Source organism: Myodes glareolus, chromosome 25 (genome assembly GCF_982192425.1).
Source record: "Myodes glareolus chromosome 25, mMyoGla1.1, whole genome shotgun sequence".
NCBI lineage: Eukaryota > Metazoa > Chordata > Mammalia > Rodentia > Cricetidae > Myodes > Myodes glareolus.
Genome location: NC_142050.1, coordinates 11,946,597 through 11,974,088, shown reverse-complemented (window position 1 = coordinate 11,974,088; position 27,492 = coordinate 11,946,597). Strand labels below are relative to the sequence as shown.

Genomic DNA, 27,492 nt, shown 5'->3' with positions numbered 1-27,492 from the left:
AACCCTTAAGTTTGAAATAGTTATTTGGGTGCTAGCAAATAATTGCTGTAATGTAGTGACTTTTTGAAAAAGTAGACTTGAAGTTCTCTATTTGCTTTACCATGACATGGTAAGTTTTCCAGTATATGGGTTTTGAGTAAGAAGTTCAGCAATTGATTTACTACATAGATAGTATTTCGATTTGAATAATAAGTGATAATCCAAGTAATTTATTTTTATTTTGATAGGTGCAAAAGTGCTAGAATAAGGGCTCAGCTTTAGGGACTGAGTAGCCTTAATAGGGTTAAATTTTACTTTTAGCTAAGTTTATTAACTGAACCATATGAAGACTGAAATTTTATAGTATTTTAGAGCTGTCTTGTAAAAAGATGTAGGAGACTAAGACAGCAGTAGTGGTTGACATCTCTGTGTACTAGTGTTTTCAGATTAGAAGGACCAGTGAAGCCCTTCACTCCACTTAAAAACTGAATGGCATTTTGTTGTGTCAGAGCCAAGTGCCTATGATATAAGCCAAATTGAATATTCATAAAGGAAAAGATTAGGCAAATTCAGCATTAACATTGACAGGAAGACTCCTCTGATACTTAGTGATACTGTCTTAACAATATGAATAGAAATCATGGGCCTTTTTTTGTGTGTGTGTAACTTGCAGAATTTGTAAGCCATAAAACATTATTGTTAAGATATGTGCAATAAGGCTTTGAACTGGATTTCAGAAAAACCTCTATTTTTTTTCTTATTTGTTTATGTAGTATGGCCCAGCGATGGTGGTACATGCCCTTAATACCTGTCACAACTGGGGAGGTGGAGGCAGGCAGATCTCTGTGAGTTCCAAGACAGCCAGAGCAAGTTCCAGAACAGCCAGGGCTATACACAGAGAAACCCTGTCTCAGAAAAAACAAAACGGGGTCAGGGATTTATCTCGTATAAAGAAGATGACACAAAATAATATATAAAATTAACTGAAATACGTTTTCTTCTCCTTAGGTCATTATAAAGCAAACCAGAGAAAATGTTGGCGTAGGAGCTACCACCACATGTGATTTGTTGAATGAAGTACAAGAAGTGAATTTGTGACGTGCGGGAAACCCCTGCATTGCCAGATTACATGTGTAAATCACTGCGTTACTGCTTTAGTCATTGTCTCTATCTAGCAATGACAAGGCTGGAAGAAGCAAACAGAGAAGTGAACATGCATTCCTCCGTACGATATCTTGGCTATTTAGCCAGGATCAATTTACTGGTGGCTATCTGTTTAGGTCTTTATGTTAGATGGGAAAAAACAGCCAATTCTTTAATTTTGGTGATTTTTATTCTCGGCCTCTTTGTTCTCGGGATTGCCAGCATACTCTACTATTACTTTTCAATGGAAGCAGCAAGTTTAAGTCTCTCCAATCTCTGGTTTGGATTTTTGCTTGGCCTTCTATGTTTTCTTGATAATTCATCTTTTAAAAATGATGTGAAAGAAGAGTCCACCAAATACCTGCTTCTGACTTCTATAGTATTAAGGATATTGTGTGCTTTGGTGGAGAGAATTTCTGGTTATGTCCGCCATCGACCCACTTTACTAACCACAGTAGAGTTTCTGGAACTTGTTGGGTTTGCCATCGCCAGCACAACTATGCTGGTGGAGAAGTCTCTGAGTGTTATTTTGCTTGTCATGGCTTTGGCCATGCTCATTATAGATCTAAGAATGAAGTCCTTTCTAGCTATTCCAAACTTAATAATTTTCTCAGTATTGCTATTTTTCTCTTCATTGGAAACTCCCCAGAATCCAATTGCTTTTGCATGCTTTTTTATTTGCTTAATAACCGATCCTTTCCTTGACATTTATTTTAGTGGACTTTCAGTAACCGAAAGGTGGAAACCTTTTCTGTACCGTGGAAGAATTTGCAGGAGACTTTCCGTGGTTTTCATTGGAATGATTGAGCTTACATTCTTCATTCTTTCAGCATTTAAACTCAGAGACACTCATCTCTGGTATTTTGTGATACCAGGCTTTTCCATTTTTGGAATTTTTTGGATGATTTGCCATATTATTTTTCTTTTAACTCTTTGGGGATTTCATACCAAATTAAATGACTGCCATAAAGTATATATCAGTCACAGGGCAGATAACAATAGCCTTGATAGAATCATGGCATCCAAAGGGATGCGTCATTTTTGCTTAATTTCAGAGCAGTTAGTTTTTTTTAGTCTTCTTGCAACAGCAATTTTGGGAGCCGTCTCCTGGCAGGTAAGGTCTGGTGTTTTGTTGTTGTTCTTTGTTTATTTTCTTTTGTCAATGCCAATAGGAGATTATTCTTTAAGACATTCTTAGATTATACTTAAAGGCATGCTGAAGATTATACTTTAAAGAGATAATCAGAGTTACTAGTACTAGCCTAAACCCGTACCTGCATTTTGTGGCTTATGTATAGCATATCTATGGCATAGCTTTTTTGTTAAGATTTTATTTGAAAAGAAATTATATGTGTAGTACCGTATCAACTTCTGAAATAAAGATTAGAGAATCTTAATTCTAGACAAGAATAGATTTTATGGTGTATTTGATATTTTATAAATTTATGCTTATGGACATTCAAATTATGCAATTAAGAGTTTGTGTTTATAATAATTTTTAAAGTTTATCTGTGTGATTTGTGTGTGTGTGTGGTGTGTGTGTGTGTGTGTCTATGCACATGTGTGTGTTTATGTGCATGCATGTGGAGGTCATATGTCTGCTTAAATCACTTGTTAAATCTTGCTCAGTCACTTTCACCTTTTCTTTTTCTTTCTCTTGCGCTCCTCCTCCTCCTTTTATTTTTTTTTATTTTTTATTTTTTATCTTTTTTGAGAAAGGATCTTTCACTGATTTGGCTATTCTAGCTGGCCAACAATTCCAGGGATCCTCCTGTCTCAGTACTAGGGTTGTAGACATGTGCCACTACACATGACTTTTTCCACGGGTTCTGGGGATCCAGATCCAGATCCCCATCTCCTCACCCTTTTGTCTACATTAGTCATGAATCTGTCTTCTTTTCTCCTGAGTATTTATTGACGTTCAGCTAGACATGGTGCTAATGCTGAAGAGCTCAAGACATTTTTGCCGTTAAAAACGGAGGGAGAGCCTAACATAATAAGAGTTTGATTATAAACTGCTCATAATGTGACAAGCTGTATAGTTTCTACCTCAGCTGGGAGGTGGGCATACAGGAGCAAATCTTCTTGGTTAAGTTGCTTTGCATCAACTTGTTGCTGCTGCTTGATTTACAGATGTGAGTGTTAAAGGGCATTAGATATAAGCGCTTGCCTGGGCATGGTGCTTCTATTCAGTGTGAACTTCAAGGAGCCTGTGAGGGAGTCAGGCAAGTGGTGAAAACATCTTGGATGTTGTCTTAGGGTACCTTGCCTACTTGCCAGAGTGAGCGACTTTCAGAACTATATATAATGATGTCAGAACTAGCAAGAATTTTCCTCCCTCTCCCCCTCCTCGCACTGTTGGCCACTTTCCCAATCTTAACTACTTTTTCTTTGCCAAGTCAGTCTCATTCATGCATGATGCCTTTCTAGGTCATGCAGATATGTTAACCAGATCCTTTCTTGGTCACTAGGTTTTTCTGTTTTGCATATACCTGTGGTCTGCAAGTAAAGTATGCACACCAATGGGAGCATGCAAAAGCTTTCTTAGGCATCTTTCAGCAAAGGTACTGTAGGAGAATCAGTCTTCAGGTTTAACTTTTGATGGCAGTGTTTCCTAAGGTTGACCTGCATGACAAAATCACCCAAGTTAGCCCTCAAATAGTGTCTCATCTGGACTGTAAATTTACAGATCCCCAAATGAAGTAAATTTAATGGTATATTTAGCTAAATCATATTTTGCACCCATTTTTCAGTTGGGTTATTTGTCTTGAATTTAAGAGGTCTTTGTGTATTTGGGTACAAGTCTTGTATTAAAAGATTAAGGATTTAGAAATATTTTCACTCTGGCATATGTTTTAACTTTCTTATTGATACTGTTTGATGAATAAACACTTTTATCTTTATAAAATCAGGTTATCAATTCTTTCTCTTATGTACTGTTTATTTAGTATTTTATTTAAGAATTTGTTCAATTTTAGGTCTTTGAAGTTTTTTCTCCTTTATTTTCTTCCAGAGGCTTTACCAATTTAGCCTTCACATTTTGATTTATGCTTCATTTTAATTTCTTGTTTATAGAGTAAGGACCTTAATTTTGTTTAGTTTACGAATATCCTATTGCTTCCTGAAGACTGAGACTGACATTTACTCAATTGAATTGCCTTTGCATATATGTCTACCATAATTAAATGTAAATATGAGATTTCCCACATGACCTATTTTTTTTTATTTTGATCTATGTCTGTCTTTCAGATAGAGTTATACTGTCTTTCAAGGTATTTTCTAATTTTTTTTTGAATTTTTTTCTTTGACCTGTAAGTTACTTATATTTTTATTGATTAAAATCCTAATATATGTGAATTTTCCAACATTACTCTTTTGTTTATTTCTGATTTATCTTTATGGTTGGAGGACACAATTTGTATGGTCTTATTGTTGAGATGAAGACCTGTTTATGACCTGGGGTGTTTTAGTCCATCTTCATTTGAATATAATCTGAAAGAGATTTCAGTACTCTTGAGCTAAGGCGAGCTGGGTAGTGACTTTTTTTTCTTATATCAATATCCTTGATGATTTTCTGTCTAATTCTATCAATATTAAGGCATATTAAAATGTGTATTTCCACATTTAAGAAGTTGTATGTGTGTGTAGGTGCCATAGAGGGGTGTCAGATTCCATGGATCTGGATTTGCAGCTGTTGTGAGCCACCTGACATGAGTGCCAGGAACTGAATTTTGATTTTCTGCAAGAGCAGTAAGCACTCTTACCTGCAGCCCCTTAGTGCTTTCTTCTTGTTTGTTTATTTTTTTTTGTCTTTGTGTATTCAAGACCTGTTCCTGAATATAGGAATAGATTTTAGAACTCCTTGGTCCTTGATTTTTGTCATCGTAGATGACATGGTTCAGTAGTTTCAATAAAAATCTTATTACCTGATTCCAAAGCTTAAAATATTAACTATAGAAAAAGCTTGCCAAGCCTTGTCCTTAACATCTCTGCATCTATCCATCCGAGACATGTGGAATTTGTTAAAGTTTTGAAGACTGGAATTCAGTAATTGGAAGAGCCTAAGATAATGCTTTGCTAAAGTCTTAAGGCAGTCCTGGTCAGCAATATACCTGTTAAGTGGTTTATTAATTTAGCTGTTCAAAACTAATATAAATCCACCTGAGTGTATTTATAATCTCCAATTGTCTGCTACTTGATAAGTATTGTCAATGATGTTGGAACTGTTCCTTGTGGGAAATTAGACTTTTCAGCTTAATTTTCATTTAATTGGCATAGAAAGCTTTCAAAATCTTTATTCTACCCAGTGTTCTGTGAAATGTAAATGAGTATACTCAGAGGAAAAAAATTAAAGAGCAGCTTTTCTGTACTCATCTGTCTATGAAATCTTTTTCTCTAACCCTCATTGATCCTGTTACCCTCCTCCCCAGCTCATATACCCTTGATTTTCGTGTGTGATCTCTCCTTGGACTTTTGCAGAAAAGCAAATATAATATTTATATGAAATATAATTTGAGAGGCTTCTACTGGATCTATCCAATTTCCAGTGATTTCAAAAGATTTAGAATCAGAAAATTATATAGTAAAAGGGAAAGAGTTGAGGTCTTTGTTGGGTAGGATTATATTGGAGAGAATGACTTTACCAATCTAAATAGAAATATTTTTACCTAACCTCTCTCTCTCTCTCTCTCTCTCTCTCTCTCTCTCTCTCTCTCTCACACACACACACACACACACACACACACACACACACACACACACCCAATACCCCACATATTTCTATAAGAATGATACTGAATGTTAAACTTTTTTGTGTGTGTCTCATTAGCTTTTCCTTGAGCTGAGCTAATTTCGACTGGAAAGCTTTCCTACTCATTGAGTGGGTACAGACCTAACATGACAAGGAAAGACAAGAAATTATAGAAACTTTTAAACAGTCCAGTTTGTCAGTCGCAGTCAGGACAGAAGAAAATAGATATGGCATCACCCCTGATTATTTTTCTTTTATGAATTTTTTATGTCATAGTTAAGAAATCTTCACAAAAGTGAAATTTTTAAGTAGCTTTTCTTTTTGTTAGTTCTTCTACTGTAATATTGTCAGAATGAATTAATAGTTCCATTCATAGTTACTTTCATTAAAGAGTTGGAATTTCACGTTAATTCTATTGTGGTTTATTCATAATCTCTTTCTGCCTTTAAAGTGCACCACTACAGCCATTGTTTCCCATAGTTTATATTATGTTCACTGCTTGCCGTTTGCTTCTGTCTTTTAAACTTTTCCTTTAAATAAGTCAACTGGAAAGGCACAGCATCATAGTATAGCTTGTGTTACTTTGATGGGAATTGGTAATTCAACAGAAGGCCAAGGAGAGACTGCATCCCACTTAGAAGCATACCTCATGGCATTTTCTTATAGTTAGACATTCTCTCTGAAATCTCACTCTTACATGCCCTTCCTTGCTAATCATTGTAATTTGAAGATTCCATGGAGACTTGGTGCTGCTTTTTGTAGAAGCCTTTTTAAGGCAAAGCAGAAAAGCCATTATACAGTTAATTTCACTGTATATGAAAGAGGGATAATCCCAGGTATGATCAGCCTGGTATGATAGATGTCAGCTTCACATGCAAAGAAGAGATGAGCTGTATTAATTTAGCATGAATTCACTTCTAGCAAGATGGAAGGACTAGCCTTTCCTTCATTTGGCACAGGCAACAGGGAGCTTTCTAGTCTGCTGCTGAATTACAAATGCACAATATTCACACTTTTTGTTTTGTTTTGTTTTGTTTACCCCAGTTTAAAACTATTTAGTCTAGGTTACAAAGGAGAGCATTATTTTAGCTTGAAGCTAAAATTTTATCACTTTTCCCAGAACACTATAAAATGTGATGGCGGGTGGATCTCTGAGAGTTCAGTAGCAGCTTACCCAAATAACAAGTTAAAGTCAAGCTGAAACTACGTCTAGACACCCTGTTTCAAAAAATAGAAACAAAAATTAAAGAAAACCCACTAACCAATAAGAAAAAAACTATGAGCTTATCCTTTACATTTTAACAAGACCTAGCATTTCTAAACTGTTCTCTGTGTCAGCTTTATTCTCTGTGCATGTATAAATATACTGAGTCCTCACAATTATTTCTATTATTGCTTTTCTTTGCAGGTCAGACATGCTCTTGAGAGATTAGGATGCTTGGCTTCTAGGAAGCCTCCACTCACAGCCTGTCCTCTGTGATTGACCATTGTAGAGTTTCATATGCTTTTAGAGTTGGCAGGACCATAGAATTTTCTTACTCCAACCTCTTGTTGATTATAGTAAAGCATAAGTTAGTAGATTTGCCTAAGTTCATTTTTACAACTGTTTTTACGCTTATAAGGGTTGTGACTTTAATTTTTTGTGGTTTTTGTCTTTTTTGAAAGAACACAGTGACAGTATAGATTTCTAACACTTCTTCCTCTCCTTTAGAAAAGATTTATTATTTATTATGTATATAGTGTTCTGTCTGCATGTATGCCGACAGGCCAGAAGAGGGCACCAGATCTCATTATGGATAGTTTTGAGCCTCCAAGTGGTTTCTGGGAATTGAACTCTGGACCTCTGGAAGAGCAGCCAGTGTTCTTAACCACTGAGCCATCTCTCCAGCTCCAAGATTTTAATACTTCTATTAAGACTTTGATGACTATATATCAGTGTAGCATGATTAATAAAAACCCAAAAACTGAAATTGGGGTTCAGTCTGAAGCTTAGAAAAGCAAACCAGTCTCTGGCTCTTACCTCTTCCTCAGTCCATAATGGCGATTCTGCCTCCAGGAATCTCAGAATGAGAGGCTGTGTGTGAGAGCTGTTTCTTCCTGGCTTATATTCTCTCTAGTCCTGGGATTAAAGGTGTGCACCACTACTGCCCAGTTTCTATGACATACTAGTGTGACTGCTGGGATTAAAGATTTGTGTCACCACTGCCTGGTCTGTAAGGCTGACCAGTGGGGCTGTTTTACTCTCTGACCTTCAGACAAGTTTTATTTATTAAAATACAAATGAAACATCACTATATATCAAGTCAAGGTCTCTTAAATAATATTTAAACCCTTAGATTTTTAAAAAGTTCTCTAGATTTCTATTCTTTTACTTCTATGACTCAATGTGTTTTGTTGGAGGCTGGAGAGATATGACATAACTATTAAAAATGGTTACTATGCAACCATGAAGACCAGAGTTCTGGTCCCAACATCCACATAATAAATGCAGTGTCTCACAATCTCTAACCCCCCTCTAACTCTGGCTTCTAGGGATCTGACTCATTCTTCTTGCCTTTTACATACAGTATGTGTAATTGCACACACAAGTGCATGTATACACACAGACACAGGTACACATAAACTAAAAAATGTAAAAAGATGAATCTTCCATTTAGTTGTTTTTAATTCAATAAGCATAAACATTTCAATAAACACAAACATAAGGTATTTTGAAATTATGTGACATGCATTACATAAGAAATATGTATGTTATATATCAGTTATGTAAGGTGTAGTATATTTCACTGAAAGGGTTTTAGATACCATTAAGCTGGCAAATGGGAATGTAAATATATAGAAATTAATGGCCTTACGGAAATGTTATCTGTCACATCGTTTAGTAAAAAATAGACATATTTATGATGAAGAAAACATTCTTAACGGTTTATTTTTTTGTCTGTGTTTTGGCTGCTTGCATGTTTGTGTACCACATGTGTGTCTGGTACCTACAGAAGACAGATGAAGACATCAAATCCTCTGAAACTGGAGTTACAAACTATTGTGAGCTGCTGAATGGGTGCTGGGAATCAAAATAAGTTCCTCTCCAAGAATAAGTGTTCTGAACTGTTAAGCTGTCTCTCTAACCACTATATTTGTGACTTTAGAGATATATGTGTATATGTGTATACATACATATATATAATACAGAAGTGTGGAAATATTAAAAAAGACTACTTGAAGTGATTTTAATCACTTATACATTTTTATATTTTTAATATTCATAAATAGAATATACTAAATAATTATAACTTGTTATCATTTATATTATTATATAACTGAGAGTGTACCAAATTGGACAGTGTATCTGTTCTTTCATTATGGGTAAATTTTCTACTTTTCACCAGAAGAACCACTTCTTAATGTTGACATCTGTTCCTGTATATAGGTCATTATTTATGCAGCAGCAATGCAAGAATCTGGAATAGTGCCAATATTAAAAAGCAACAGTGTGGGATTAATTATCATCTTTATATTTCATTTCAACTTAAATGAGCACTTGTTTTTTCTGCATTTTAGTTTCAGTTAATATTTAAACATGGCTTTTTAAAAATTTTCTGTCTTTTATATGCTGCTTTAAAGGTTTGTTCATAATTTTTTTCCATTGTGATCTTCAATTTAGACAAATTGACTTTGGGATTTTTAAAAGGTAAACTATTATGTAAAAATGAAATCTATCTTTTAGCCTTAAGGTCTTGACTTTCCTTTAGGTTTTATTCTCAAGGCTTCTGGATTCTATGGGCTCCACATGGAATGGGGATAGTGAGTCCTTCCTCAGGCATACTCTTTGATAAAGTAGTAATAATAGTGTTTGGAAAAATGATGCATATGTTGCTTGAACATGGAGAGATGGTTTTTGTTTTGTACTCTTTCACATCAGAGTTGTTATATTTTTGTTTTAAGTTTGAATGGAATGTTATTTAACAATTTTTAAAAAATATGTGCCATGTTTTGGTACAACTTCCAAAAGACTTAGAGATCTGTTTAAGATTCATTGTTCTGGTAATTTACCCGGGTCTACAAATGTGTACATTTTCTTATTGTTTTTAGATTATCAGTTATTTGTGTCTTTGAATGTAGTGTTAAAAACTGTGAGTCAATACACATGTATGTAAATATACACAAAATATATAAACATTGTTTTGTTTTACCTTTTTTAGCCCACAAATGGAATCTTCTTGAGCATGTTTCTCATTGTTTTGCCACTGGAGTCCCTGGCTCATGGACTCTTCCATGAACTTGGTAACTGTTTAGGAGGAACCTCTGTTGGCTTTGCAATTGTGATCCCTACCAACTTTTGCAGGTACTGTGGTATGCTGAACTTTAGTAACAACTTGACTGTTAAAGTTCTCTTAGATTATTCTTCCCCAACTTTACTGCCAAAATGTAGTGCTCTTGCACTTCATCCTTGTGTGTAAAACTTAAGTGATAGTGTCATTTTCAGGATTAAATATATTTTGATAGATATGTTTAGCTAATTTTTAGCTAGGATCAGGAAATCTGGATGAGCTTTTAAAAGAAAGGCCCATCCTTAGAAAAAGGATCTTTTGATGACAGCTTCTGTTTCATTGCAGGTTATAGTTTTATTTAAATTGTTCACCTGGTATTGCTTTAATTTTGGTATATGGCATGTATCCAGAAATTTGTCAATTGTTTTTACATTTTCCAATTTTGTGGAGTACAGGTTTTTGAGTATGACCTAATGATTCTCTGGATTTTCTCAGTGTTTTTATAATCCCCATTCATTTCTGATTTTGCCAATTTTGATGTTCCTTCTCTGCCTTTTGATTAGTATGAATAAGTGTTTGTCTATCTCGTTGATTTTCCCAAAGAACCAGCTCTTTGTCTCATTGATTCTTTGTATTGTTTTCTTTATTTCTATTTTATTGATTTCAGCCCTCGATTTGATTTTTTCCTGTCTTCTACTCCTCCTGGGTGACTCTGCATCTTTTTGTTCTAGAGTTTTCAGGTGTGCTGTTAAGCCACTCCTGTGAGCTTTCTCCACTTTCTTTATATAGGCACTTAGTGCTCTGAACTTTTCCTCTTAGCGCTGCTTTCACAGTGTCCCATAGGTTTGGGTATGTTGTGACTTCATTTTCGTTGAATTCTAGGAAGTCTTTAATGTCTTTCTTTATTTCTTCCTTGACCCAGGGATGGTTCAGTAGTTCACTGTCCAATTTCTGTGAGTTTGTAGGCTTTCTGCAATTAGTGTTGTTGTTAAATTCTAACTTTAAATCATGGTGATCTTGTAAGATACAGGGAATTACTCTAATTTTTTTGTATCTGTGGAGGTTTGCTTTGTTACTGAGTATGTAGTCAATTTTAGAGAAGGTTCCATGAGGTGCTGAGAAGAAGATATATTCTTTTGTGTTTGGGTGGACTGTTTTATAGATGTCTGTTAAGTCCATTTGAGTCATAACATGTTCTCTTATTTCTCTGTTAAACTTCTATCTGGTTTCTGTCTGTTGGCGAGAGTGGAGTGAAGTCTCCTACTATTAGTGTGTGGGGTTTGATATACGATATAAGCTTTAGTAATGTTATATATTTTGAAGATCAGTCCTTTGTCTGATGTGTGGTTGGTGATGATCTTTTCCCATTCAGTAGGCTGCCTTTTTGTCTTATGGCTGTGTCCTTTGCTTTACAGGCTTCTCAGTTTCAGGAGGTCCCATTTATTTATTGTTGCTCTCATTATCTATTCTACTGTGGTTATTTTTTGGTGGTAGTAGGTATGTGTTTACCTTCTTTGGGTTTTGTTGGTGTGAGGTTATCTGTTGCCTGTGTTTTTTTGTGCATGCAGTTAGGTTCCTTGGGTTGATGTTTTCTTTGTAGTACTTTCTGTAGGGCTGGGTTTGTGGATATGTATTGTTTAAATCTGGTTTTGTCATGGAATATATTCTTTTCTCCATCAATGGTGATTGACAACTTTGCTGGGCACAGTAGTCTGGGCTTGCATGGTCTCTTAGTGTCTGCAGCACATCTATCCAGGACCTTCTGGCATTCATGGCTTCCATTGAGAAGTCAGGTGTAATTCTGATAGGTTTACCTTTATGTGTTACTTGACCTTTTTTCCTTTGCAGCTCTTAATATTCTTTCTTTATTCTGTATGTTTTGCATTTTGATTATTATATGGCAAGGGGACTTTTGTTTTTGTCCAGTGTATTTGGTGTTCTATAAGCTTCTTGTACCTTCATAGGGATATTTTTCTTTAGGTTGAGAAAGTTTTCTTCTATGATTTTTTTTTGAATATTTTTTCTCTACCTTTGAGCTGGAGTTCTTCTCCTTCTATCCCTATTATTCTCCCACAAGTTTGGGTCAGCTGTCTCTGTGGGTTTCCCTGTCATGATTTTGACCTCCCTTGCTCATGTAGTTGCCCCTTCCTCTCTTGGACTGGTCTCCTGGAGCTTGGCCTAAATTTGTAATAGTGCATTTTTATCAAAGGCTTACTGGAATTAGAAGGGTTTCTTAAATGCATGTGTTTCAGGAAGATCTCAGAAAGGAAGGCATGGCAGTTCTGCAGAAAGAATTTGTGGAAATAGTAATTTGCACAGTTAATTTTTGCCCTGGTTACGGTTAAATGTCAGAAATATACAAAAGATTTTATTTTAATAAACACTGAAGCATTACTGGGATAAGATTGATAGTACAAGAAGTAAAATTTAGAGTTTTTCCATTTTCTGATGGAAATTTCATCTTGGAGAGGAGAATAGTGATGAATTGTGTTCCTTAACATTAAAACTTTTCATTTCTGGTAGTTATAAAACATAGTTTAGTGTGTTCCCCAGGGTACTGTTTGTTCCAGAATCAGGTCAGTCTTCAGTCAGTGTCAAGTCTTAATAACTACTTCAAAGTTTTATTTGTTAACAGATGATTTCTTCTGTTTTTAAACTGTACCTTAAGTTAGTAGATTTTGAATACATTACAAAGATCCTGTTTTTCACTACAGAAATTAAATATATAATCACATTCTTACTTCCCATGTTTTAAATGTGAATTTAGTTTTTTCAACAATACAGTGTTCTTTCCTTTTAGTTCTTACTCAGGTGTTCTTGAACTATTTAGTACAATCTTGCTTTTAAAAGTTCTTATTCAGTATCAGTTCCTTATAAGAAAATAAGGATAGGACAGAAAACAGTGCTGTGCATTTCATGAGGTATTATTCCAGCCTTTACTGTTTTACTGATAAGAAGTACAAGTTTTAGAAACCAGGTTTTGGGTTTTCTAAACTTAATTGTTAGCTTGAAAGGAGTTATAGAAGAGAAACTTGCCATTCAGTTAGCCTGCCTGATTATGGTTTTTAGGTAATCAATTATAGATGGCAAATGAGAATGTAACATATATAATTAATACTTTCTAAAAACCAGAATAATCAGGAGAATTGTTTTTTCCCCTTCTTTTGCAGTCCTGATGGTCAGCCAACACTGCTCCCACCAGAGCATGTACAAGAGTTAAATTTGAGGTCTACTGGCATGCTTAATGCCATCCAAAGATTTTTTGCATATCATATGATTGAGACCTATGGATGTGACTATTCCACAAGTGGATTGTCTTTTGATACTCTACATTCCAAACTGAAAGCCTTCCTTGAACTTCGGACAGTGGATGGACCTAGACACGATACATATGTTTTGTATTACAGTGGGCACACCCATGGCTCAGGAGAGTGGGCGCTAGCAGGTAAGTTCATCTTTGTCAGGTTCACTGTTGTGTTGTGTAATCACATAGAGACAAGAAAGTTCTCAGATCACTGCTTCACAGATGTCCTATATGATTACTATATGATTACTTTTGATTTCTTTGAGATTACCTATTTCATTTTAGTAAACTGTAATAAGGATTTGAGAATCTTACAGTATTTAGAGAGGAAAATATATGTACGATCAGTCTCCCTTTAAAATGTTTTCAGAATCATTTTATACCAGTAGTGTCTTTTAGAAGCTGATGAGCTGTTAACCAGCACTTTAAGTCTTTAAGTATTATAAACATGTCCATAAAACAAGGGAAAGTAGGGAATGAGCAGTTTCTTTGTAAGCCTTAAACTCTTTAGTGTTAGTTTAGATTTTTGATACATTTATAGTTTTTAGAGTCCTGATGGGGAAAAGCTTAAGTTTACCTGCATATAGGAAAAGAAAACAGTTTTTTCCCCCAAGAGAAGTTCCAGAGAAATGAACTCTTATAGTAGTACATGAATTTGTAAGTCTTCCTAACTATAGTAAAGATTTTATTAGTTTTAGGGTTTATTTTGTGGATTAGTATGTGCCCAGGACCTAAAAGAACTTGGAACCTGGTAGGAGCAGCCTTAAGTATGCCTACGTTAAAGAAAATCATGGAATATATTATGAAAAAGTAAGGTAATTTTCCTGTTTTAGCTTGAAAATAATACATATAGATTTAATTATGTCCCGCCTAGTTTTAAATTCAGAGGAAAACAGTAATAGAGTTGTCATAAAATGTAAGTGTAAATGTTGTGATGCTTGATATTCATTGCCAATTGTTTTGATTTAGTGGTAACCAGGAGACTAGTAAAGCAGACTTCTGGGTATGCTTGATGGCATTTCCAGATAGAATTATTCCTGGAACTGGGAGAACTTCTCTAAATGTAGGTGTGCGGTGCAATGGTCTCCTGGGCTGAGTGAAGTAAATATAGGAGAGAAAGCCAGCTGTCCCAGGCTACCCCACCCCACCCCACTTCTCCGCTGCCATGTGTGAGGTGCTCTGCACTGCCTCACCCCTGCGTGATCACTGATGCCTCTGGACCTATGGGACCAATAAGCCCTAGCGTCTTTAAGTTGTTTTTGTCAGAAGCCTTGTTCCATAGATGAAAAGTCAGTCATATCTACACTCCGGTCAGAGAAACTAAGCCTGATATTGACAGAGCTGCAGTTAAGAACTCTAGAAGGTAACAATCTCACATAGCAGATGGCTTTTTTCTTTCCATTCAAAAATTTACACTTCCTCCCCTCCTCCCATTCCCCTCCTGCTCCCCCACTCCCCCTCCTCCCTTCCCCTTCCTCTTTAACAGAGGGCAGGGAACCCTGCCCTGTTGGAAATCCAAGACCCTCCCCCCTCCATCCAGGCCTAGGAAGGTGTGCATCCAAATAGACTAGGGTCCCAAAAAGCCAGTACATGTAGTAGAAACAAGTCCCAGTGCCTTTATCACTGGCTTCTCAGTCAGCCCCCATTGTCAGCCACATACAGAGAGTCCGGTTTTATCAGATGCTCATTCAGACCTGGTCCAGCTGGATTTGGTGAGCTCCCATTTGATCAGGCATGCTGTCTCAGTGGGTGGACCAACCCCTCCCGGTCCTGACTTCCTTGCTCACCTTCTGCTCTTCAACTGTACCTTGGGAGTTCAGTCCATTGCTCTGATGAAGGTCTCTGTCTCTATCTCCATCCATCGCCAGATGAAGATTCTATGGTGATATTCGAGATAATCATCAGCGTGATAGTGGGGCAAGGACAGTTCAGGCACCCTCTGTTCTGCTGCCCAAGGACCTAGCTGGGGACACCTTGGATCCCCTCTAGAGCCAAGTCTCTCTCCAACCCTAAAATGGCTCCCTTAATGTAGATATCTTCCTCCCCATAGCAGATGGTTTTAAGCTAGCTTGAACCCACCAATTTCATGCCTGACTTGTAACTGAGGCTTTATCAGAAATAAAAGCAGCTTTTTAAAACTTCATTTTTTTTTTTGCAATTTAATATGAAATAATGCAATGTTTGTTTTGGGAATAAAGCAAATATTGGGCATATTTTAAATATCAGTTACTATGCTTAGTATTTGGTAAACAATATTAGATTTGATTTTCATATGAAGTCCTCTGATCGCCTCTGTGCCTTCCAGTTTTCAGAGGATACAGTGCAAGCTGGAGGCAGCATGTAACTTCTTGTGATCAACCCCAGGTCTGCCAGGCCCCTGACACATTTTCCCACTGTTCCACGTTACCAAAGTCAGCAGGCACCCGACTCCAGGCGAGCATGCTCTGGTTAAACAGAGAGTTGTTAGTGTGGATCACCCATTTTCAAGAAGAGCAGGATATATAAAAAGGAATACAACAAACTTCTTGAACATAGCTTATAAATTCATTTCCTTAACCTAGAGCTCTTGAATGACAATCCAGAAAAGAGCCTTCATGACTACTTCAGTTCTAGGGAAGACATAAGTGTCTATGTATTTTAACTCAGAGCACTATAGAAAAATTCTAGCCCATTAAAAACACTTTACAGAATAAAACCTCAGAAGGAATAAAACCTAAAGGAAGGACTGATTTTTGTAAATATAATATTTATAATAAACTTTGCATGCCCAGTGTGGAAGGGGGCATAATTTTATTAGATATTCACATATCCCTGTAATTTATAAATAATACAAGACAGTATTAGGAATGGGATTTTTCTGTGTTGCTCAGGCTTGTCTTTAACAGGTGGACTCAAGCAATCCTCCTTACTGCCTCCTGAGTGGAGCCTGGGACTGCAGGTCTACAGCGTAGTAATCAGCTACTTCCAAAAATAATTTCTGGCCTAACTCTTGTGTGCATGCTTCCATTAAGGAATTATACCTAATATAAATGTTTGTCAGAATGTTTATATTTTCTTCTTAAATATTTTGAAATTTATTTCAAGCCTTTTTAAAAAGTAAATCCTACTCATTCAGCTTACTAATGCTTATATCACCTTTCTCTTTTCTGAAAAAAAAAAGATAATAATAGATAGTATCTAAGTTTGGTGTTAAGTTTCATAAAGATTTAGGAACAATTTATGTAAACTTAATTTTAAGATAAAATTGCAATTTTTATAAATATCTAGATTTAACATTCTAGAGTAATATCTTTATAGTCTTTGAAATGTACTATCAGTAAATTGGCCATTATGCAATTTCTTTGTTAGCCAAAAAGTTTTGTGGTTTTGTAACTGTTGTAGAGTTTATTATACAAAGTCAGTAAGTATATTACAATGGAGAATAGATGGTGGGTGTCTCACAGTATAGTATGACACTGCCCTGTCTTATCTTAGAGTTGATGAATACAAACTGCCATGGGTCCTGGCTTGGGGAGCCTGCCCCATTTGAAGTAGTCAGGTTGAGCCAGGTCCATGAACGCTCTTCAGACCTGCCAGAATCAAACCTGGCAACATTTATTTTGCCTTGAAATTGAGTAGAACACCCCTGCTCTGTGGAAAATGCTCTAATTTGTTCCAAATCAATTGACACGGAGCTTTAAACTCTGATAATTTAATACCTATCTTTTCAGCAGTCTTGAAGTATGACCCATTAACACTAGATTTTACTTGGGTTAACAAATTAACATCAAGTTTACAACAATGTTACTTTGGGAAAGAAAATCACAGTGTGCCTTTGTTCCTTATTTTAACACACACTACGTAGAATGTGTAGTCTTTGTAGATTTTTGAAGTTTTAGTATTAAAACTGATAATTTTGTCTCCTTGCTTTAGGGTAGTGGTTCTCAGTCTTCCTAATGTTGCCACCCTTTAATACAGTTCCTTATGTTGTGGCAACCCTCCCACCATAAAATTATCTTTGTTACTACTTCATAAATTAATTTTGCTGCTATTATGAATTGTAATATAAATATCTGTGTTTTTCAGTGGTTTTTAGTAACCCCTGTGAAAAGATCGTTCAAGCCCCAAAAGGGTTGCCACCCTCAGTTTGAGAACTGTTGCTTTAGGGTAAAAAACAATCAGGACTATTATCAGAGAGACAAGAGTAAAAAAATGTAGATACTTTGTAAAGTAGTTTACCACAGCTACACAGAACCATTAAAAAGTAGTCTTGGTTACTTGAAACATATCAAATGGCTATTATTATATTATTATTATTAGAGATAAATGTTAACTGCTTTGTATTTGGGCCAAAAAACCAGAGTAGCACAGAACCTATAAAAAAATCAGAACAAAATAAAATAAAGTAGAAAAGTAACTCACAATGCTTTATTACTGCTGTGTCTGTGGATGCTAAAAGAGAGTTAGGGTGGGATGTGCTGAAGAATATTGAAGTAACTGTGAGTGCCGTGCAAAGCAGCGGTGTTCTGTGGAAGGTGGGATTTGTGTCATTGCTTGTAGTGTGTAGTCTGATCTCTAGAGACATTATATATCTGGAAATCATAAAAAGTTACCTTTGGGACAGTTTTAGAAAAAGTGGAAGAACCCTAGTCATACATGGAAACCATGTATTCAAGTAGTTCCTCTAATAGTATGCATGAGTGTTAGAGAAATGCATAAAATAGTTTGTATCCTCAGCCTATCTCATAACAAGCTGATGAATACGTTAGTTATACAGAGATAATGTGACATGCCTGGCTTCTGGGGGTCCTATTATAAGCAAAATTGCAAATTACAGAAAATACTCTTTAGTTTGATAGTTTAGCAAAGAGTATGTTTTATCTTACTAGAAATACTTATTCGCAAATTAGTTTGTTGGATTTTTTTCTACTAAATTGCAACATATTAAAGCTCTTTCTAATTGTGAAAGTAACAGTTGCTCTGTAGAGGGTTCCTTTAGGCTTTCCAGCTCGGAGGGAAATGATTCTCTAAAAGACAAGAGTGAAACTCAGTGTAGCCTGGTTTTGGTACTGGTGCTGGGCTAGAATGTCTAGAGTTTGACATTAGCTCATATATTTTTGTCATATTTTCACAACTTTTGGAAAAAAGGTTTTCTGATAATATCTCAGCCCTGTGAGTACACCAAATCTCAAGACATGTTTACATTGAAGCTTTTTACAAAGTACAATGGCTTCCTACTTAAGATGGGTTCTTGACTTAGAAACAATGATCAAGTAAAGTGTAGTGGGACTTTTCTGTCCTAATTGCCAGCTCCCAAATAACCACATGGAAACTTCTTATTAATTAAGAAATCTCAGCTAATAGTTGTAGGCTTGTTTTTAGCTATTTATTATAACTTAAATTTTAAAAAAATTAACCCATTTCTATTAATCTGTGTGCTGCCTGAGGCTCATTTACCTCATCTGCGCACTGCCCATCCTGCTCCTTTTTGCATGACTCTGCCCTTCTTCCCAACACTCTCTCTGCCCCCCAAATCCTGCCCAGCCAGCTCTTTCTTAACCAATGAGAGTAATATATATTTGCAGTGTATATCTAGGGAAAATGACTAAAGTAATAATCCCCATGGAGTCAGGATTTGGCCTGGTCCTAAGATAACATGGAAGTAAATTAGGCTGTTGGAAAGTTCAAATAATATCACTCACAGGGATGAGTTTTATGGTCTAGAAATAATGTTCCAGGTTTTAGGGGGAAAGGGACTGCAGGAAGTAAAACATAAATTCTAGAAGATCTGGACAGAGCCTGGGTCCTTAGGCGGCAAAAGACCACCAGGTTGTAAACTGCATCCATTCTCAGCATTCCAGGAGGACACATTAAACATCTCCTTTCCTTGAAGGATGCTGTGAGTTTAGTTTTCCAGGCCTCTCCAGTGTCATCTGTGTACACAGCCCTTTTGTCATCTACAGTTGTTCTACCTAAAAATTTTGGAAAATAGAAAAAAGCATTTTTTTGGGGGGAAAGGAAACAGCTTTCTAAATACCTAGTAATCCTGACTACAATAATTTCTGTAGATAAGCTTCTGTGTTGTGCATGTCCTCATGATCTAAACATTCCCTCAGAAAATTGTTGTAAGTTTTATTTTATTATAAAATATTCTAATTATTCTATAGTTTATTTCTGTTCCCCTTGTTTCAGATTTTATATTAGCCTATACTTCTGTGGTAAGAAATATTTATACGTTTCCCTCTACTCTCATTGTTTTATTGGGGCAGATTCCTAGAATTAACATGATTGTAACCTTTGGTCATTGAGACAGAGCCAGGGGTGGATTGAGTTTAGGACAGTTGCCTCAGGCACAAAACTGAAGAGAGAAGTGCACAGTACCTTCATTTTCTGTATTTAGAAAGATGAAAGACTGCCAAAAGACTCGTAGACCTGACAAAAATTTAGAATAATGGCTGGATACAAGCATACAAAAAGTTTCAGTTTTGTATATCAGCAGTGAATTCAATCAGGAAAGCATTCCCACTCACAATAGGCTCCAAGAAAAAAAAAAAAGAACAAAATCAAAATCTAGGAATATTGTAACATGAAGGGCCTGCTTGTTGGGGTTTCTGTCCTGCCCAGTACCCCACAGCCAGCAAGCCCCAAAGAAAGCCACACAGAGGTCTCCGTAAGTTATTAGCTCAGGCTACTTATTAGCTCTTGTAGCTTATATCAACCCATTATTCTTATCTATGTTAGCCACATGGCTCAGTACCTTTTCTAGACGGGCAGATTACATCTTGCTTCTTTGGTGGTCTGGGCTGGACGGGGAGGAATGGGTTTTCTCCTTCTTAGAATTTTCCTGTTCTCTTTGCCTCGCCTCTACTTCCTGTTTGGTTGACCCACCTCTACTTCCTGGGAGCTTCCTGCCTCTCAGAATACTCCTGTTCTTATTCCCCACCTCTACTTCCTATCTGGTTGACCCACCTATACTTCCTGCCTGGCCAATCAGCTTTTATTTAAAACATGATTGACAGAATACAGACAATTCTCCCGCACAAGAATATTCCTATTGAAGAAGACAAAGACCACTATAGTGAAAATTATAACACACCAAAGAAAGCAATTGAAGAAAGCAAAAGAAGATGGAAAATTCTCCCATGGTCATATTGTGGGACAATGAATATTGTTGAACTGCCACATTGCAAGAAAATCTACAGATTTCATGCAATCCCTCTTAAGTACTAATGAAATTCTTTCCAAATAAGAGAAATATCCTGCAGTCTGTAAGCAAGGGCTCTGGGAGTGAAGCCACAGAAGTGTTTTGCAAGTAAAATAAAGGTTTGTTGAGGCCTTCAGCCTGCCAGGCTCTTGAGTGTGGGAAGAGAAACAGCAAATGGCAGAAAGCCTTGCGAGTTGTGCGGAGCAGGGAGTGGATGATGCTTGTGAGTCAGAACAGTCTGGGAGTTTGAATAGCTAGAAGTGAGCTGGGAGCTAGGTGGACATTTGATCTGTTACAGTCTCGTTTGAGTTAATCAGGAATTAGATGCCCTTGTTTTAGGTAGTTGCCTGGGGGGGTTGAGGCAGTAAAGGATAAGGGAAATAATGACTTTTCCTGGCAAACAGAAACCCACTTTACAAGATTTCTGATGAATGCTGAGTTTAGGTTTTGTTTGTCTGGTAGCAGTTTTTCTGTTTGCCTGATTAAAGTCTAGCCTGAGATGTCCAGACTGTCATTCCGGACATTGTCAGCAGCACTTTTGTTTTGGGGGCCTGCTTTGGACCTAACAGAATTCATGTGAAGACATATAGGCTTTGAATAACCAAGCAGACTGAGCAAAACGTGTAGTGCCTCTAGTATAGTGTCGGTGCTGGGATGTCAACTAGCTTTATATGTATAGTAATGACTCTACTTTTCCAGTGCTTTTTAGAGTGTTACTTTTCCATGGCACTTCCTTCTAGTGACTGAGAAGCCCAGTACACAGCAGTAAACAGAACTTACTGTTTTTTCTTTAGCAGTCTCTTCCTCTTCTCCACCTCTCTTCTTCCCTCCCCATCTTTTCTTCCTTTCTTTATTTCTTTCATTATCACAATCTTTTCTCTTAGTGGAGTATTCTGAATGAATCTATACTTTTTATTCAGGTGACTTCAGAATCTGGAAGAACTATTCTGTTACTATTTGAGCTGTAGGACCCCTGTAACCACAGTAGCTGTGCAAGCAACCAGAGATAAAACTGAAAAAGTGTGGGTTTGTTCGAATTCAGTGTTATTTGTGTAAATAATTATTGAGAGTTATTAATTAATTAGCAATATTAATAATTTAATAAAATTGAATTTTCTATTAATTTAAAGTTTCATAAAGTCTTCCTTTGATTTTCTGCTATGTAAAAACATAATATGAATTATCATCATAAAAATGAGGTGGCAGTTTTCATGAGGATTATGAGCTGTCTTTTACTACGCAACTGTAGAACGTTTGCTTTTCTGTATAATTTTACTAAATTTATCTATAGTCTCTAACTTACAGTAGTTCAACTTCATAATTTTAGAGTGGTATGAAAAGTAGATGCAGTCACTGCAAATCATATTTTATATTTTGATGCTTTACCATACCAGCAATGTGATAATCCCAGAATGCTAGGCAGTGTCTGCCAGCCACAGTCACAATGGTAGACAGCTAATGCTTGAATATACTGTGTTGGTAGGCTTTGGTCTTTGTATTTAGAAGGTGTCATATATACTGTTTCAACTTACATTGTTTTCATTTTAGAATGATTTTCATTTGTATGTAACCTTATTGTAAATCAAGGAACATTATCATAGCATATTTTTTTCTAAGTTATGTAGGTTTTAAAAGTATCTTCTGAAAAGACACTTTGAAAGTATCTTTCATTTTTTGTTATTGTTTAATATTCTAAAAATTTGAAGGAACAAGAGACTTCAGAAATCACCACTAAACTGGATTTTTCTTGTTCACAGGTGGAGACATACTTCGCCTTGATACGCTTTTAGAATGGTGGAGAGAAAAGAACGGTTCCTTCTGCTCCCGGCTTATTATCATCTTAGACAGTGAGAACTCAACCCCGTGGGTGAAAGAAGTGAGAAAGATTAATGACCAGTACATTGCAGTTCAGGGAGCTGAGCTGGCAAAGACAGTAGATATTGAAGAAGCCGACCCCCCACAGCTGGGTGACTTCACAAAAGACTGGGTAGAGTACAACTGCAACCCCAGCAACAACGTCTGCTGGACTGAGAAGGGCCGCACCGTGAGAGCCGTGTACGGTGTGTCGAAGCGCTGGAGTGACTACACGCTGCACCTGCCGACAGGAAGTGATGTGGCCAAGCACTGGATGTTACATTTCCCTCGGATTACATATCCGTTAGTGCATTTGGCAAACTGGTTATGTGGTCTGAACCTTTTTTGGATCTGCAAAACTTGTTTTAGGTGCTTGAAAAGATTGAAAATGAGTTGGTTTCTTCCTACGGTGCTGGACACGGGACAAGGTTTTAAACTTGTCAAATCTTAGTTTGGACACCAAGGAAAGATACTATTGAAAGTTCATGTTACCATTCATCACTAACTTGCCATTTTTTGTATACTGTATTTTTATTTGTGGAAAATATCTTGCTACTTTTGTAGCTGCTCTCACTTTGTCTTTTCTTAAGTAATTATGGGATATGTAAGATATTGGGAGTAAGCATGATTTTATACTAAAAGTATACAGAGGGCCATAAAAATGCTGAATGTAAATGTGTAAGAAGTTAAAAATAGCAGTGCACTTTCAAGTATGTTTTCATTTCTCTCCAATGAAAAGAAAAACAGTTGTCTGTTCTCTGCACTGGCCAATGAAGAATTCTTAATGCCTTATTTTCTAGGCATACATTAGAGAACATAGACTAATGTGTTTACTATTTTAAGAAAACTACCAATTTACTTAATAGATGATTCCTTCATGTGTGTGACTCATAGGTTTGACCCCAAGACTGTTTGCAAAAGAATAAACTCTTGGAGCAGGAAGAGACCTGCTCATAATGACTGCTACGTGCCCTTCCTCCATCATACCCAAAAGTCTTGGCTATGACCTTTACCAGTACAGCAGAGAAGGCCAAAATGCCTTTGAGATGAAAACATTGTTGATGTAGGTAATAATAAGAGTTTAGAGCCTACAAATGTTTCTTCATATGTTAGTAAGGGACTCTGAAAATACTGGTATTTTTAAGAGTCTTTCTCAGGGTAACTTTATGTTTTCTTAATGAGTAGTATTTCCAATACAATTCCTTCCAAGTAAATTGCCATTCTTTTTACAAAGTACTATTATAGAATAAATGTAGCAATTTCTCATTGACCAGTTCATTCTGTTTTAAGTATCTCTGTGGAGTTAGTTCTCTGCCATGAAAATTATTTTTCAGATCCTATTATAAACTTTTCTGCTGAAGGTAAAAGGATGGGAACAGATCATTTTTTCTTTGTATTCCTGTATTGTATTATGTAAAAAAGTATTCGTGTTGGCAATTTTAGGTAAGCATAATGGTGTGGTTGTAATTTTTAAACTTTAATTCAGTGTTTTGTTGAAGTAAAGTAGGCACTGATCAGGATATCACCTTAAGAGGTAGTTTACTTCTTGTTCCCTTCCAATGATACTTACATTCTAAATTTTCATCTTTGAAAGAGGGAATTATAAATAAATTGGGAGATTAGTTTTGTTAAAGTGATGTGACTTCTCACCACTGAAGCCATTTTCCATCCCTTAGAAAGAGGAGTTAATGAAGCTATCATTTTCTACCAACTTGAAAACTGAAGTTTTATTTAGGAAGAAGTCAGAGCACCAGGGAACTTATTTACCACTATCTATGCACCATTGCTACAGCCTGACTATTTCTATGTTTAGAATATTGTATTCCTAATACTTTGAATAAAATTTTGTTAAAAATTAAATTTTCATTTAATGTGAAATTAAAAGTGCCTGAATATTTTACTGTATTAAACGTGGAAGTTATGCAAAATGCCTGCTTCATGTTTGGTGGCAGGTTGCTATGAAAGCAGATAGCATTGTGTTGTTTATATTTGTATAATCTAAATGCACTAGTGTGGTGTGTCACGATTGTTCTGTTGAGTAATGATGTAGAAAAGCTGTGAGCTGAAATTATTTAGCACTTGCCTTCTTAAAACAGTTAACACTAAGCAGAATTTCCTTCTCACATTTCTCAGCCAACAGCAAGCAAGTTAGTTTTAAGTAAAGCATAGTTTTTACTGAGGAAGCCAAATGTAAAAGTATATTCTTCATTTCTCATAAAGTAGTATTATTTAAATGGCACTAGAGGTACATTCAAAAGATGGCAGCTATTTAAAACCACAAGCCGTGTGTGTGTGTGTGTGTGTGTGTGTGTGTGTGTGTGTGTATGTATGCGTGTGTAGTGTAAGAGCAACCAAAAGAAGTCTTTGGAATACAAATGTGACTTAACTTAATAAAAATTTATAGTCTGCCCACTTGGGTTGATATTTCTGCCCCCCAAATAAAAACAACTTAATAATTCTGGGATAAAATTCGAAATGAAAGCTACTGAGTCTAAATCAGTGATCCATAGTGCAAAGAAGAAACTTTTTAAGAAGGATAAACTATTTGCTTACTAATATCTAAAATTTTGAAAGAATAGATCAACAATGAAATAGCCACAGGATTGCCATTTTTCATGTGATGATGTGAAATTGTTATTTGGAGTGAAAAGAATTAATTTAGGCCAAAACCTTACAATTACACAAGACAGTGATAATACGGGGATAGTTTTCAACACAGTTTGTCATAATATTTACGTGAAATCAACAAAAGTGCTTCCCCTTTAAAACATTTTTAAGCTAGACCAGTCATTAGTTGGCCATTCCCACAGTTTCTGTGCCACTTTTACCCCAGCCCATCTTGTAGGCAGGACAAATTGTAGGTCGATGGGTTTGTGTCTGGGTTGGTGTCCTAATCTCTCCACTGGAAGTCTTCCTGGTTACAGGAGAGGGCCGGTTTAGGCTTCCTGTACCCCATTGCTAAGAGTTTTAGCTAGGGTCATTCCATTCTAGCTCTTCCTAGATGTGTTCCGAGATTCCAACTGTCTCCCAGTATTCTCTGCCTTCATCCTCCCCGCAACCTGATTCCCCCTGTTCCCATCCTCGCCCTTTTGCTACCCCACCACCTCCCATGATGTCTATTCTATTTTCCCTTCACAGTGAGATTCATACATCCTCCTCCTTGAGCCCTCCTTGTTACTTAGCTTTTTGGAGTCTGTAGGTTGAAGCATGGTTGTCTTTTTCTTTATGGCTACTATCCACTTGTAAGTACATACCCTGAGAATAAGCTCGCCCTGACACTGCCTGGAGACCAGGACCCAGAGGTAGGATAATCTAGAGACCTAGGATAGAACCAAACAGGACCTGAAAAAACAATCAATGAAATGATTGCTAATGATATTCACCCAGTAACTGATGGATACAGATGCAGAGACCCACAGCCAAACATTAGGCAGAGTTCTGGGAAACCTGTGAAATTGAGGGAAGGAAGGATTGTAAGAGTCAGAGGGTGTAACATGACGGCCGGCTTGTTGTATCTGTTCCTGCCCAGTACCCTACAGCCGGCAAGTCCAAGAGAGAATCAACCACACAGAGACTCCACAAGATTATAAACTGATTGGCCCATTACGTCAGGCTACTTATTAGCTCTTATGACATATGTTCCCCATTATCCTTATCTACATTAGCCATGTGGCTTGGTACCTTTTTCAGCTGTCAGCTCACATGTTGCTTCTCTGGTGGTTTGCGCAGGAGTGGCGGAGGGAGCTTCCTGCTTCCCAGAATACCCCCAATCTCTTTACTCCACCCCTACTTCCCGTCTGGCTTTCCCACCTATACTGCCTGCCTGGCCAGTCAGCGTTTTATTAAAATATGATTGACAGAATACAGACAATTCTCCCACACCAAGAGGGGATGAAAGAAAATACAAGAAACCCCACAGAATCAACCAACCTGGGCTCATAGGGGCTCACAGACTGAATTAACAACCAGGGAGCCTGCATGGGACTGACCTAGGCCCTCTGCATGTATGGAATAGTTTTGTAGCTTGGTCTTTTTGTGAGCCTCCTGACAGAACAGGGTTGTCTCTGACTCTGTTGATGCTCTTGGGACCCATACCTCTTAAGATTGCCTCCTCCAACCATAATACGATAGGAGGTTTCTACTCTCACTGCAGCTTGATATACCATGGCTGGTTAATAGCCATGGGAGATCTGCCCTTTTCTGAAGAGAAAAACGAAGGAGGAGGAGTGGATGTGGAGAGGGGGTGAGGCAGGAGAAGAAATTATGGTCAGGATATAAAAACAAATTTAAAAAAGAAAAATCTTAAAAATATATGCACACAATGTGGAGACTTTCCAATTAGGTTGTTACTCTATTTAAATATTTTGTCTTAGGCAAGTAGGAAATCAACACTCCTGATGTAGAGGCAGGAGAATCATGAATTCAGGATCAGCCTGGGCTATATAATGAGAACCTTCCTCTAAAATTAAATAAGCAAGTAAGTAAATAAATAATTTATTTCTGACTTTTATTTTTGTTTTCTCTGGGCCACATACTCCCTTTCTAGGCTAGGAAGGTTGGATTTTCTTCATTTCTACATTAAATCAGATTGAAGATTTGTCGAAAATGAAACTTGCGAAGTATGACTGATGAACAAAGTGTGACTACCTAATCAGTGACAATTTAGTTGCATAACCAGAAAACTAGACCTACTAACTATATTTAATAAGAAGTCAGGGAAAGTCTCATTTTCAGAGTGTCTTCCTTACTAGTTTCAATACACAGAAGTAAAACAAAAAAATGATTAAATCTAAGCTGTAGTAATTTTGAGCACCATTCTATATAAAGTGCAAGTCTGCTTTTAGGGAAATGTTCATTCATTATTGGACCAAACTGACTCAAAACTTTGAAGTTTCGTGACCAAAGCAGCCAAGATTTTGTTTTTATATTTTTACATGTCTTAATACATTAATACTGGTTGATTATAAAAAGCAAATTGAGCAGTCAATCTGAACTGAAAATAGAAGAGGTA

At 36.6% G+C, this 27,492-nt stretch overlaps 1 protein-coding gene across 1 annotated transcript in view; it reads left to right on the top strand.

The window, feature by feature from the left end:
* Tmem168 (transmembrane protein 168) overlaps positions 1-24,341 on the top strand; it is a 31,361-nt gene extending 7,020 nt beyond the window's left edge. The window contains exons 2-5 of the mRNA XM_048448973.3: positions 988-2,236; positions 10,072-10,214; positions 13,311-13,585; positions 22,385-24,341. Coding sequence (XP_048304930.3) covers positions 1,109-2,236; positions 10,072-10,214; positions 13,311-13,585; positions 22,385-22,932 — 2,094 coding nt within the window. The 5' untranslated portion in view covers positions 988-1,108 and the 3' untranslated portion in view covers positions 22,933-24,341. The remainder of the gene's footprint in view (positions 1-987; positions 2,237-10,071; positions 10,215-13,310; positions 13,586-22,384) is intronic.
* The last annotated feature ends 3,151 nt before the right edge of the window (positions 24,342-27,492 follow it).